This window comes from Formica exsecta, unplaced genomic scaffold (assembly GCF_003651465.1).
Source record: "Formica exsecta isolate Colony F162 unplaced genomic scaffold, ASM365146v1 scaffold229, whole genome shotgun sequence".
NCBI lineage: Eukaryota > Metazoa > Arthropoda > Insecta > Hymenoptera > Formicidae > Formica > Formica exsecta.
Window position 1 is genome coordinate 525,680 of NW_021849582.1, and position 15,785 is coordinate 541,464.

Here is a 15,785-nt window from a genome sequence, read left to right on the forward strand (position 1 = left end):
GAGAGAAAAAGAGAAAATGAGAGAGAGAGAGAGAGAGAGAGAGAGAGAGGGTGGATGTGAGAGAGAAAGGGAGAGAACGTCAGAGAAACGGAGGCACGGAAAGAGAGAGTTCATTGGGTTCTCCAGCCCCCTGGCGCAGTCCCGCTGGATGACAAGACGGGGATAGAGGACAGGTGCTACTGGCAAGCCTTTGATCTCTTCCGCGTTACACGCGCGCGCTCTCACAAAAAAGGGAATTATCAAAATATCCCGACTGGTCGTGACTATCGCTCCGGAAGGATCGATGCAATTTCGGAGGCGACAACACCGCGATGTATTCGCATTATATCAAATATAACGTTTTAATCCCTTCAATCCAGTTATAATTGTAGGCTTCGAATAAAACTGTCCTGTTTATTTGATATCATTTTTAGTGCATAAAGAAAGAAACAAGCAAGTTCATTATTGCTGAATAAATACTCGCATTTATATACATGTTAAGAGTGTACACTGCAAAAATTCATTATTACATGTATAACTTATAAAGGATCTTTATTATATATACGCGAGACATATATATTTATGTGATTAAAGTTAAATGAACATTTATTGATACAATAAATGTACAATTATTATTACACATATTATACTATCATCACTCATCGTAAGTTGTATGTACAGGGTGGTAAAAAATTAATTTTTTACCACCCTGTACATTATATATAAGTAGTGTGCTTCTCTATCTATGTTTATAATGATTGTATTATCTTAATTGCTATCAATTTTATGACAGCTTGCAGAAATTAATCGACAATTTAACAAAATATATTACATATACACACAACACACACAGCCAATATCTTTTTAAATATTTTGTGAATACCTTTACTCACACACACCACACACACATCTTTTCAGCTTTCCAAACAATACAGCTATCGAACATGCCGAAGACGTCGAAATTACCGAGTAGCTGTATATTAATAAGTGCCCGAGGCTATATCTTTGCCACTTTACAATGCGTCCCTGGTGGGTAATGTTCTCCCCGACACGCCTCCTTTTTTATTTCAGTTCGCACAACGTGTCACCTCTCCATTCGTATTATATATACGATGACCCAATTTTGACGTTGTGCATTGCGTGACACTGTAGGGCAGAGACAGCGACGAGAATTTGCATACATGTTTTATTTGTGTGACGGTAATTTATAATCTTTTTTTGATCATTAAATGCACTAATACATACAGGGTGTTTCAGGTCAGATCAATTGAACATCAGGGTCTTATAAGAAATTGAATTTGGAATAAAAATGTTCGAATAAACATAGATCCGGAAACGCTTCGTTAAAAAGTTATAGCTAATAAAAATTCGAAAAATCACGTTTTTTTTTGATGATTTTTAAAAATAACTTTAAAACCCTTTATTCGCTTGAAAAAAGTAACGAAATAAATCTGATGGATAATTAAATAATAAATTAAATTGCACCAATCTCATTTAATTCTGATAAGGCGCTCAAAAGAAAATAAGTTCAAAACAACGAAAAAACCAGAAACTTGAAAAAACCATCTTTCGATGGTCTTTGTGTAAACATTACATTCGTGCAAACAATGCAAATGCAAATATAAAAATGTTCTTATTAAATTTTGATCATAACTAATTACTTCCAGAGAATTTATTAGCTATAACTTTTTAACGAAGAATTTCCGGACTTATGTTTATAGGAACTTTTTTGTTCCAAATTCAATTTCCTATAAGATTCTGAAATTTCATTGACCTGACCTGAAACACTGTATATGTAAAAATTTGCCACTCCTTCATTTTTAATTATATTCGAAAATGCCTTTAAAATATGTACTGCATTTTAATACAATATATAAATAGTTTCACGAACAGAGGGAGATAAATCTATATTCTCAAACATGAAGGTAAACATGACTTTCGAATTTCAAATTTTACTTACTTATAAAGAATTGCACAATGTTATACCGGATCGGTAATCTCAAATTTTATGTTAAACTTTTGACATAAAAATTGTAATAGACATGCAGGTATGCACGCAACTTCGAAGTAACGGTACGCGGCGGCACACGTTGCTCCCGCAAATCATGCAGCGAGATTCCCAATGGACTCGAAAGCTGTTGACGACAAATCGAGGGTTAAAATGCTATCGGTAAATAGTGACCGGGTCGACGAGGGGGACGTTATATCAGATGGCACGGGGATTATAACCCTAATTTGAGCATCGCACACTCGCGTGACGTCGTTCTTTAAATGAAGAAGGAACATTTTCGCTCCCATGTCTGACAACGATTAATTCTAGTTTGGAAAATAGACGATAAAAGGTCTGACGGATTTATTCACGAATCCGCTAAAAGCTCAAGTCTTTTATAAGAGGATATTCGATAATAGATAATCGATTTGACTGATTAATGTCCTCTAATTAATTGTGCTTAATTATGATAGAAAAAGATTCGGATTTTTAATAAATTAGAATTTTAAAAGAGATATGCGTTATCCTTGAATAATTAGATTTATGTAATATTTTGATGTCTTTCGAGATAGTCTTGCAATTTGAAGCTTAAATTTTATCATGTAGACAAAACGTAGTGTTTGATATATAAATAGCAAGAATCGTAAATTATTAATTTTATGTCATTACCAGATGAAAGAGAATTTTGATATGGAGATTTGGCATTGACATATTTCTTTATAAATATTAGAATACGTTTAATCACATTTAATTAATACTTAAAATTTAAGTTTTAGATATAATATAAAAATAATATATAATATAAAATTTCATATATTGCAATATCATGAAACAACTTCTCAAGTTTGAGTTATGACGTACTTCTTTATTTAAAATGAAATTTCTTCTCTAAATCACAAACGATATTACTCACGCGGTAATCCTTGCAATTTTCATTAATTGCAGATAATAACGTAGGGTTGATTTGATCAAATCACCGTGACCGAGATTGCCGTTGCACCGGTCAAAATGGTTTTTAGCTCGGGCAAGAAATCCTTCATAAATCACTTTGCACGAACATCCAAAATTCTTCTATAATGTGGGGAAGCAATCTCGGAAGATACTTGAAAGTGTCTAGCAGCGTTCCGTCTTCGTCGATGATCAATCTGTCCGCGAAGCGGAATAAAAGCGGTTCTGTAGCGGGAGAAAAAAAAAATCTTGCATCGGCTAGCCAAAAAAATAATATCGACACGCGAGAATATCGCAAAATGAAACATTTAACCAGTGGCATGTAACCAATTCCTTTTCTTCCCAACAGACGATGACGATGTTAAGAGAAAAAAAAAAACTTATATAAAAACATTTCACGTCATTTTACCTTAAATTGATCTTGTTGATTTATTTTTGATATATATGACGATATTTCAAGGAAAATTTGAGAGAGAATATCGGGCAACCGTGTTGCGAAGGTCGGCGCGCACCTACTCACTGCATACTCCGCGCATAGCCTAAAGGATAATTATAGTTTCGCGATCGACTTAAAAATTTCCGAGATTCTCGCGTCGGCGAAACCGTTCCCCGTCGAAAAGTATCGCGCGGGTGTGGGTGTGGGTGAGAAGGTGCCCCGAAAGGGTGATGCCAGCGGCTGTGAGGAAGAGAAGACCGCGCGCCGGCAGGGAGGCAGAGAGGGTGGGAAGGGGGTGCCAAAGTGAAGGGTTCGCCGAACAGAGATTAGCCGACTGCTTCGAGACTTTCGTGTTTCTTGGATCCCCGAGAACCCGTAGATCATGATAATTGTGAGAACAATTCATCGGGTAAATTTCACGCTAAGCGCTCCTCGATTCGTCGGCACGTAGATCCCGCTCGACCCGCTCCATTAATCACGATCTACGGATTCGCCGCTGTGACCCTTCCGGACAGCGTAGATACATCCGCTCCGTCCTTGAAATCTGAAAGCTAGACGAAAAAGGATGGCTAACCGAAGTCAATGCGTTAATCTGGAAACTGGGTGTTCTGTAAGACGCATATGTGTGCATTTTATTTTCTAAATTTGTAATTTCTTACAATTGCTTTTTGCACTTGTTATCGTTTGGCTGCTATGGAAATAGGGCACTTAATTTTAGAAAAATATGAGACGCATAAAACTTTTAAAATGAAGCATTAACTTGATTGATTGATTGATTCTTTGTGCGTTAATGTTTATGCGAAAAAAAAAACATGTCTTGAAATATATTACGAAATCGTAAAAGAGTTTTAATTGAATATTATACCATTTAAATTAATGAAATGCGGTAATGCTGTTTAAAGAGGTGAATCGCGCGAATCAGGTGATTCTGGTATATTATTGAATACAGTAAATTGATCAAATATGTATATTAAACATATAATAATTTGCCGCTCTTACAACATCACATAGTGACGACGGGCAGTCAGCTGCATTCAATATTTACATTTAACGATATCAACAAATCATAGTGCTATTTGCGTAATTGATGCTGAAAACTGCTAATCCGACAGAATTAATTAATTGATGAAATCCGAAGGATAATCCGTATTTACATAAATAATAAACAGTCATAACATGCGCACGAAATATTACGATAGTCACAAATGCATTAAAATCGGCATAATGAGCCAGTATTCTATTAGCTTTGTAACAACCAATGCAAAAAACAACTCTTCTATTAATCTTATGTAGCATTCAATGTGTTAAAACAATTAAAGATGTTTTGACTGTATAATAATAGCAAAAAATTATCAAAATTAAAAAAAGATATATTTCTTACATTTATACTGTTTGGAAAATCAAATAAATAAATCTGAATTATGAAAAGAATTAAAGTATCACAAAATAATAGGATTTTTAACGTCTTCATAAAAGAAAATAGTTGTAATTAATATTTTTCTTAATTTATGACAAAAACTTTTGATCGTGAATATCCCCTGAAATCACCTACAAGAAAAAAAAACGAATAATTTACAGGAAGATTTTGAGTTACTATAAGTATTTTGCAACAATTTTTAGTAAATAATTTTTAAACGAGTAAGTGAATCTAAATTAAGTTTTGCGCAAATATTTATTAGAGTTTTGTTAATATATGTGAAAATTTTTATTTTGCTGGCAATGTTTTTTCCTTGTCAAATTTGTCAATAAGTGCTACACAATATGCGATTTTTCATAAGAATCAATACAAACTTTAAACTTAAATAATTTCCAAATCGTTAAGAGAATAGTGCTCAGATTTTGCACAGATACTCAGAAGAAATAGTACAATAGAACAGTCTACAAAATTTTCATGCTTTTATCAATGTTTTGACATATGACACATACATTCTCAAATAAAAATGTATAACAAAAAAGACTTTTCATAAAATGATAGACGATTGTTACATATCATATTTCAAGTTTTCGAAAAGTTTATTTTATTTCTTTGCATTAGTTCAATTGAATAAAAATGACATTAATACGCGTTAATTTGTCTTAATATATTTCATATGATTATTTGACAAACGATTCATTTATTATCACTCCATATTATTCGTCTAAAAATATAAGAAAAAAACTATGCAACGACATGAAACACGTCGTACAATGCGGAAAACTTTAAAGAAGAACGTTAATTTTCCATCGAAAGAATATTGAGCGTTTTGCGTTAGTGAAAGCGCACGCAAATGACCTAATGAACTCTAAAACAAACCTTAAATACAGGTAAGAAGAAAGAGCTGTCATGCTGACGTCTTCTTCGTGCTCAAGTACTCAATTTACCGATACTTTCCTCGGACGCTTATGGTGGAAATCACTTACGGACCATAAGCGGAGAACTCGATGGTAATACGCGTTTGTACTAATAATAGGTCCTTCGTAAGTACAGGGTAGCTCGTATACTAATAATTATCGTCGTATACCGTGTGGCAACGCCTCGGCGCGTTTATCGATAACGTCGCTATCTGAAGATAACGGATATTATTGCACATACATCGGATTTCAAAATTTCCCGCGAATCATTAAAAAATAGAATTCGTGGAAGACTCTGTCTAGACATTTCGCATACAATTTCATCAGCCACGAAACACGTTACATATTTAAACACTCAAGTTATATAAATATTTTTGTACGGTACATAAAAATTTCCTTGCGATAAATTAACTTTTACGTGATTTGTATTTTAAAAGAGATAAACAGAAAAGAAAAACGCTTAATTTAAAAGTGATTTTTATTTATACTTACAATTGTTTAAGTTGTAATTACAAGTTATTCTCTCTTTAACTCATATCGCATAAGCTTGATTTAACAGTATCATTAGTATTTATTACTCTGGTATAATCTCTCAACATTTTTTCTTTGTAACTGAAAAAATAATATATATAAGTGCACTATAGTATATTAAATAGTTAGTATATAATATAGTATACCTATAATAATTTATATATATTAAATAGTTTTACCCTCTTAATGTGCTTTTCTATATCTAGAAAGATTATTATAGAAAATATGAGATAAAAATATGGGAATGAATCTGTATATATTGTATTTTTTTTTTTTTTTTTAACAAATTTTTTCAGTTTTTTTCATTTTTTCCAATTTTTTTCTTATGATTTTTAGATATTTAAAATTGTATTTTTTTTTGTAAGTAATTGCGTATTTTTAACGTCAACAGCGAATTTTCGAGGCGTTGTACCACACATTTTCGTCATCTCAGAAAATTATGTGTACATTTATTAAATGTTTGCAAATAAGTCAGGATTTTTTCGTCGATTGTAACGCGAACCGAAGCTTTTCTCCGACTCAATGACGCCGCGGCGTCTGTATGAATCGTGGGAGAAGCGTGCAAAAATGCCGACGAGTCGCCGCACTGCTTCGTGGAGTCTAAATGCAACCCTAAAACTCGCAACCGACGGTCAGAGAAGAATGTATAATTACGGAGCATAAAAGTAACTATCGTCTACTCGCAAAGGCACTTTCGCGCACACCGCGTTTTTCGAAGGTCGTCGCACTCACGATGGCTCAAACTTTCGTCCGTTTCTCAGTCGGTTCGAGATGTTCGGTAATTTTTTTCCTTGAAAACGGCGATATATATTACGAGGAGAGCAGCGGTTTATTCTTCGCTGTAAAATTATCGAGTCGGTTCGAGATGTTCGGTAATTTTTTTTTCCTTGAAAACGGCGATATATATTACGAGGAGAGCAGCGGTTTATTCTTCGCTGTAAAATTATCGGAGATAGCCGTGCGGAATCGGATGGACATTGAAGAAACATGCCGATTGTCGTGCCGTTTCGAGGATTTCGAAGTGATTCGAGGGTGAAAGAGACCTCGCAAATCGTTTCCGAAAAAAAAAACAATTCCGCAATGTGATGCTTGTGAGTGTTCTTTGTCCCCTTTTCAAGTATGATTAACAGATTTTCTTACAGATTGCAGCAAAGTTCGCTCTGCTGTCGCGTGTATGGATTTTGCTTACTAAATTTATTTATTCCAATTATCATAAATTATTTATTTATTTTATAGAAAATATAATAAATATATCAGAGAGTGGATGATTAAAGAATATTATAATTTAATATTTTTATTATATAATTTAACATTTTTGCGAAATGCAAATACTATTTTCCTGACACACATACTTTTCTTTTTATCGTATAACATATTAAAAAATCGCAATCCATTATATATAACAGAAATGTGACATTGGTCATAGTCATTTGACGTTTGTCGAGACTAGAACAATTCGAGTTAGCAACGGGGTCGGATCAGATGCGGTATGCATGAAACACCATCTGTCATATCGGATTGTTAACTCAGTTATAGCTCACGCATATCAAATCGTTCAGGGTGCAGCTTAGCCCGAAATGGGCAGCACGGTAATGCGATTTGGATATATAGAGAGTCCTGTGGGATGTTATCGGCGTGGAGCCTTTTCCCTAGTGATACGATAAATGATATGCATATGTAAATATCATGACTGCATATTGAGAATCACCCTAACGTACAGTATAAATGTCTCACTGTGAACAAAAAAAAACCCTGCAATTGTGATCGCTTCTTTTCTTAGAATATGTCTTAAAGAATTGTTTAATATGCATGAATTTTTATCTTTAATATATATGATGTCCTTTTACAATAAGTTATATTACACACAGCAACAGCAACTATAAGATTAATAATAATAATAATAATTTTATAATTAAATAATTCTCTCGTAGTATGTTTTATTACAGAATGCAAAAAATGAGCTTGCACAGTGAGCAACAAATTCGCGATCTGCCCTTGTTTAATCAAACTGTCAAAATACATTCATGCAACGCGACAAGAAATCTAAATGCGTCTAATTTTCTCTCACGGTTCCGTCGACGATGCCGGGATGATCCCGTTAACAGGATCAGGACTCGCGCTAGACGAAGGGTTCTTGTTATTCGCAATCGCCTTCACACCCGATCCTTAGGGATTGCTGATCCCTCGTATTTATTTCCCGCTACGCTATAAGAATCAACCTAAATAGTAGAATGTTCATTTGTGGCTGCACAATAAAAGAAGTTATTTACTTTTGTTTTAGCGTCCTTTTTATTTCTCGCAGGACATAGCTTGCAGTTTTATTTTAGGTAATATACACACACACACACATTAGCCATTTTAGATAATATATCATGTGGAAAAATCTATTAATTTAATTAAACAAGAGAAACATATCATTCAAGGTTTGTGAATTTAAATGATTTATATGACTTATTCTATTTTCTTTGCAAAAAAAATAATTAAATATAGAATGTACATATTATGACTCAATATTATTTAAATAAAAATTAGATAAATAAATGCGCGCGCACGCACATAATATGAATCTTAAGACGGAACGATACACTACGCAGACCCTTTTGTTTTCTTCCTGTAAAATGTAATTTAAAATTTCATCTTGGAGAAATCTCGTTGAAACATTTTCATCCTTCATCTGAATAAAAAATAGCTTAGATTCTCTCAAATATTTATACAAGATCAAAGAAAAGATTTTTGCTTAGCAATTATGTTTTTTAGCAGTTATGCTAGAAGTTACAATTCTATAAGACAAACAATGGCGACGAATTTAAATTGTCAAAGCTATTTCACAATTTGCTTGTTTCTATATAGACATCATGTTGAAGAGACTTCCGTCTTCTCATCTCAAGCGCACCTCTATCGTCAGACTAATGATTTGCAAACAGTGTCTTTCAGCTCGCTCTTGTTACAAAGTTTTCACAAGGCGTGTCACAGTACATAAACAAGGCAAGCACCTTGAGATTTTGAAGAATAAAAGAATTTTTAGCTACCTTAAGCTCTGTTTACGTCACTGTCCGAACTTTATTTGTGCAAATGCCTTCTTAAACCGTAGCCACAGAAAAAGTTACTGAAATAATGTAAACAAATTTAATACGTACTATAAAAAGTCCACGTATATATTAATCAATATACTGATTTTATTTCATTCAAATGCATACTATATTTTCATTTTTACATCATAGACAAAAATCTTGTTAATTTTTATTTTATTTATTTTAAATATAAAACTTCAATATAGAATTTATTCTTATTATATTGTTCAGAGAATTTTATTTTCAAGCAAAGATCACTTTTGATTACATATATGAATCTTTTGAAATATTAAAATAAGTAGCCGGTAATTTAATTACACATAAAACTGTTTAATATTAATATTAATACTTTTCACATTTTGAAACAATACAAATATAACATTCTATTTTTCATTATTGCAATATTTCCATTTCTTTTAAATTTTAAAAAATGTTACGTATTATTTTTATATTATCTAATATAAAATTTAATCTATATAAAAATTACAGAATATATATTGTAATTTGAAGAGATTATATAAATCATAAATTATGCGTATTTGTGTAATATTATATAACAAAAAACAGAAACATATAATAATATAAAAAAATGAACAGCAATCAATAATATCATAGATACATTATTTTTTATAAGATATCTGCAGTATTATAGTTTGTTGTTGTATTTTTATATATTATTATATTGGTTTGTTATATTTCTTTATTGAATATTTGCCTTCGTTATATAAACGTTGAATACTAAATGGCGCCATCTCTTGAGAAGATAAATTATCTTTTCGTCTAACATACAGGAACGTGATAGCAATTTTGTTGGAGGAAATGTACCATATCAAGGTTAAAAGCGAACGTATATCATATGTTTATATCATTTTGCTCGATACAATTTCTTTTCTACCGGTAAATGTTTAGAATAAGAGAAGGAAAAAGAGGAAGAGAGGCAAATTACTAAATTGATTAATTTATAATTATATTCATATAGTGCTAACTCAATAATTTTATTTATTAGCAAAGAAACAATTTTAAATTATTTCCAATTTAATATTGTATTAAAAAAATTAATGCTTTATAATTTTATTTATATAAATTGTTCCAATATTAACAGGAAAAATACGAGAAATTAATTCTATACCTCCTATTTAATCAATTTATACAATAATTTTTTAATTTGCGTAAATCATGTAATGCTTACACAAATACTTTTTTTAAAATGTTTTATAATATTATACTTATTTATATGTTATTACGTAATCATAAGATTTCTAACACAAATTATAGAGATTACAATTAATCGCAAAGCAGTATATCATTTTATTCATTATTCTTTGTGATTGCTCAAATAATCTTACACTTACGATATCAAATGATAATAAAGCTAATAGATTGCCAGACGTAGATAACGTCAAATCTCACGCACGATTTCTCGTAGACAGATTAAATTTTTCTTTAGATAATATGTTGGAAAACCCATTTGATTATAGCAACAGATAAAAAATAGATCTTCGATCTTTCTGAATGAAATTAAAAACATATTTACTAACATTATTTATCAAAATATCTCTGCAGGATGTTTAATTATAATATAAATATATACATAAATAATTGATTTATTTTGATAATTGTATGTAAAAATATCATCAAAAACAAAAAATATTTTATACTGACAGATACACATTTCTGATGTTCTTGTGCTTTAAATACAATTAAAAATTGTTTCTTTGTAGAAAAAATGTATAACAAATATTGACAATAAGAATAATTTAAAAATTAAATTTGAGGAGTCCAGAAGCAAATCTGGCAATTTTCACTTTTTAGCGAAAATGAGTTAAAGTAAAGATATTCTTTTTTAGATACATGTGATCTATAGTATATGAACTTGTTTGATTGCAAATCCTTCAATTTTCTCTTCAAACCAAGGGCTTCAAAAATTGGGATTAGTTGCAAACTCGGTAATTTTCATGTTGTGAGTTGCAGAAATGGCTCTCCATTTGGACTAATCACAAGCAAATCTACCTACCATATGACTTGATTTTAAACAATCATTCCATGCTTGATTTCGGAATAGTCATAAAAAATAAAAATAAACAAACGGTGATCAATGGGAAACGCTTGACGCCTACGATTTTTCATCAAATTACTGAAAAATAGACAATTTAAAACAAATGATGATGGGCCAGTGGATGAAGAACTTATTGAGGAAAAAGACGTTTATAGTTCTGCGGAAACTAAAAATTTAATTGTTTAGAAATGTTTATGTTCTCATTGTATTTTTTTTATATTAATGTTATTGTCAAAAATAGAGAAGGAACATTGAATTTTCTTTGAATTTTTTAATTTGATTATTTTCCAATAATTCAGTTGCAATTCCGGCAATCTTCACAAAATATTAGATGCAAAACTGGAAATTTTTATATGTTAGATGCAAAACCGGCAATCTCCAATTTTTATTATCTCAGTACTTAAATTTTATTGTAGATATTAATTTATACATGCATTTTAAGTGATGTAAAAGACAGAACACTTTATTGTAAAAGAAAAATCGTTAAATTATCTTATTCTGTTACAGAGTTCTAAGAATATCGTCTCTCTGACAAAATTAGGTCAAGTGGAAATTCTCGGGTTTGCTTCTAAATCTCTCATTTCATAATCATTAAAAATAACGCATTTATATTAATTTCTGTTACGCTTTATAAACGAAAATAAACAAAATTAGTGTAAAATAAATTTTAAAAAGTTAAAAGCTTATTATATAAAAATATATATATATGTGGGTGTGGGTGTGTGTGTGGGTATGTATGTGTACTAGATTATCAAATATATTTATAAAGTACAATACATATACAGATTAATTTATTTAGAGAAAAAAGTGAATAATATTAATAATATTATTTACGTAACTTTTTTGAAACCACAATTTTATATGCTTAAAAGTAAGAAACTGATTGTTTCTCGAGTGGATCCATAAACATAGAAATAAGATATAAATACCTAATATAGAAATGAATACTTTTATTTGTCTTAAAATTTTTTAATTTGATATTGATATTAATAGACCAGATGATTATACGATAAAAAAATTATAAAGTAATGTTGATAAGCAAAGCGATTACTTATTATACGTCATATCATTTATTATTAATACATTTCAGTAATCACATTATAACAATTAATTTTTTTTTATATAAATTTGATATTTACTATTCACAGTAATCCAGTCTCTTATCATGCTTTAAACAATTTTAATAATACTAATAATAATAATAATAATAATAATAATAATAATAATAATAATAATTTATATCAAGCATTCATAATATACTGATGAAATTCTTTTTCTGGTTTGGACAAATCAATTGTCGACAAACTATCTAAAATTTTTTTGTAAACCATTATTAAGTTCTATCACAATAGAAGATACATTAGAACCACCATATACCATCATCTCTCTATCAAAAGAATATCTAGAGAGGGAGAGAAAGCTATCAGAAATCTCTTATTAGTTATAGTTTATAATAAATTTGGGATTGACTTTTTACAATATAGTAATAAAAAAACCGTAACAAGTAACTTAATAAATAAATAAAGATTTTATGTAGCAATCTTTCGATTATCGGATCACGTATTTCAAAGATAAAGATTTCGAAATTTCCTTCAAAGATTGATAAATATCTTTGCAGATACGTAATTCGGCTTTGTGTCTAATGATTTAGCATAAATTATCGAGATCATTATGATATTAAATATAATATCTAATGATTAAATCTGTTGAAGATTAGGAAGAATCTTCATTTTTGTTATATATGTACATATTAACATATATTTCAAAATATATTTCTATGTAGTGGAGAGCTCAGAAGGTGTATATATACCTATGAAGAGCTTCATTATTATCAGTACCATACAGTACCTCACTATGTACGCATTTTTTACCTTCGTAGTCGCCTGTTTAGCAGTAGCCGCTCACGGTAAGAGAGAAAATACAGTGTGTGTTGTTAAGAGAGAGAGAGAGAGAGAGAGAGAGAGAGAGAGAGAAAAGGATAAAAAAAGAGTAACAACAAATATTATTAAAATTGTAATAAATCAATATTATATCTTAATAAACACTATTAAAATAATTTTATTAAATACAATTATTCTGGAAAGATTTATTTAATCTTTCCGAGGAATATAAGTTAAGAAAGTTGGCAAATAAGCGAGCTCCTTAAATTTTTCTCATTTTTGTAATGGCTATAATAAAATCACGAAATCAATATTTTAATCATTTTATATAATTGTTCTTACTTACAAAAGATATTACATTTTATATCAGAATTGACGTGTAGGAACTGGATCATCTTAAATTATTATAATAATCGCCGAATAATATTTAGTGTTCCTCACAAAATTTCGTATCCTTCTTATATAAGTGATGCAATAATTTAATAGCGGCATAAAATATATGTATATTTCAATTCCTTGATACTAAAAAAAAGATGTGTTGTTATGTGCAACGTTTGTTAATAATAACAATTTATGAGGTGCACTTGCAAGTATTTATTTTATTGAAATTTTCCGTGGTAAAAGCAATTGAGGCCCAAAAAATCTTTATTAGACATTCTCTCCTATTTCACGTATCTCTTCACATGGTTACATAGGCTACCCAAATAGTCAAATTGTTGGCGGAGAAGATGCTCCAGTCGGCAAGTATCCGTATCAAGTGTCATTGAGAAAAAGCGGATTTCACAGTTGCGGCGGATCCATCATCAGCAGCCACACTGTTCTCACCGCCGCTCATTGTATAATAGGGTACATATTTTTTATTTTTGTTTCATATTATATATATAATGTGAAAATGCGTTTGTTTAACAGTTACAGCGGCAATCCCGCGAGTTTGCGAGATCTAACTATCCATGCTGGCACAAATTATTTAAACGAATCTGGTGTCGTTTATACAGCAACACAAGCTATCGCTCACGAGAATTACAATCCTTATCAATTGACCAATGACATTGGTTTACTTATTCTGTCAACTGCTGTGGAATTTAAGCCACTGGTACAGCCTATACTACTTGCAAAAGATGACATCGCTCCCGCTGGTTATCCCTGCATCTTAACAGGATGGGGAAGATTATCGGTAAGCTCATTAAATAAAACAAACTAATAGTAAAACATTTATTTTATGTAATAAAAGTACACGTACACATACACAAAATGTTGACTTTATCTGGTATTTATTGGATTAAATCCATTAGGAAATTAAATTAAATATAAAAATTTTTGTGTTTAGTGTTTAGTTCTGTGTTTAATATAGTTATTAATCTTAAAGTGGTATCTCTCAATAATAAAAAATAATTACATTCTTTTAGTTTTATAGTTAATAAAATTTATGACAAGTATGGAAAGTTCTTGAGATAATAAATCGTTTGCATGAGAGGATAAAGAAAACTATGGAATAATATCGCCGATATTAAACTATGTATCTTGTTTTTAAAGTCTTGAATTTTTTTAAGCTTATATAAAGACTTAGTATATATATGTATATTTTCAAAATTTTCTTACGGACATTGCATATGTGATTTTATAATATATAATTTATTATCTAGCTTGGTGGTCAGATTCCTAATAACTTGCAACAAATTGAGTTAAAAGTTTACGATCAAAATAAATGCAGACAAGAACACGAGAATGTACAATCTAGTCATATTTGTACGCTAACAAAAACAGGCGAAGGCGCGTGCCATGTAAGTACCGATTTCTCAAATATTTAATTATTTAAAATATATTGCACGAGAGAGACACGTATAATAATAAATAAAAAAGTACATCATCATAATTGATTTGATGTAGAGTGTTTGAGAATATTTTAAAAATCTATATATACAAGAGTCTACATACAATATGTATCATATATACGTATATGATACATTTTGTATGTAGACACCAAATATACTATCGATTGAGATATAACATCAAACATAAATTCAACTCTCTCTTTCTCTTTTTCTCTCTCTGTTTCTCTGCAAACTTTCTCACGATGTATTTTATATTACTTATTTCACAATTATTATAAATCAATTTATCAAGTTAAATGTATTGAAAGTAGATATAAATATTAATATATTTTTGGATATTATTTATGACATAATTTATGTATAATAAATGATATAGATTGGATGAAGTCTTTGTTTAACAAATAGTTATTGTCTTTATTAAATTTTCAGGGTGATTCTGGTGGTGCTCTTGTTGCTGATGGTGTTCAGATCGGTGTTGTTTCTTTCGGCATACCATGCGCTCGCGGATACTCTGATGTATTTACTAGAGTGTCCGCATTCACAGAATGGCTCGAAAAACATGTTGTTGATTAATGAAATATAATAAATCAAATAAGATATACTTTTACACTTATATACATTTTTTTATTTCCAACCAATGCTTGTACAACCTATAATACGTCATGAAACTAATAGAGTAATGATTGTAATGAAATGTGCTAATCATTATTACATCTTAATATATATATATA

General features: G+C 30.3%; 1 protein-coding gene and 1 long non-coding RNA gene across 2 annotated transcripts in view; one reads left to right on the forward strand and one right to left on the reverse strand.

Annotated features, from left to right (window-relative positions):
* Window positions 1–613: 613 nt before the first annotated feature.
* LOC115235633 lies at window positions 614–4,040 on the reverse strand. The gene is made up of 3 exons (XR_003884067.1): window positions 2,883–4,040; window positions 1,940–2,114; window positions 614–1,125 (listed from the first exon to the last, which is right to left on the reverse strand). It is a non-coding gene; the product is annotated as an uncharacterized LOC115235633 (long non-coding RNA).
* Window positions 4,041–13,186: 9,146 nt separating this feature from the next.
* The window catches only part of LOC115235649 (serine protease 53-like), a 6,188-nt gene continuing 3,589 nt past the window's right edge, over window positions 13,187–15,785 (forward strand). Inside the window, exons 1-5 of the mRNA XM_029807557.1 lie at window positions 13,187–13,248; window positions 13,918–14,068; window positions 14,132–14,396; window positions 14,866–15,003; window positions 15,484–15,618. Of these exons, the coding sequence (XP_029663417.1) occupies window positions 13,197–13,248; window positions 13,918–14,068; window positions 14,132–14,396; window positions 14,866–15,003; window positions 15,484–15,618 (741 nt within the window). The 5' untranslated portion in view covers window positions 13,187–13,196. The remainder of the gene's footprint in view (window positions 13,249–13,917; window positions 14,069–14,131; window positions 14,397–14,865; window positions 15,004–15,483; window positions 15,619–15,785) is intronic.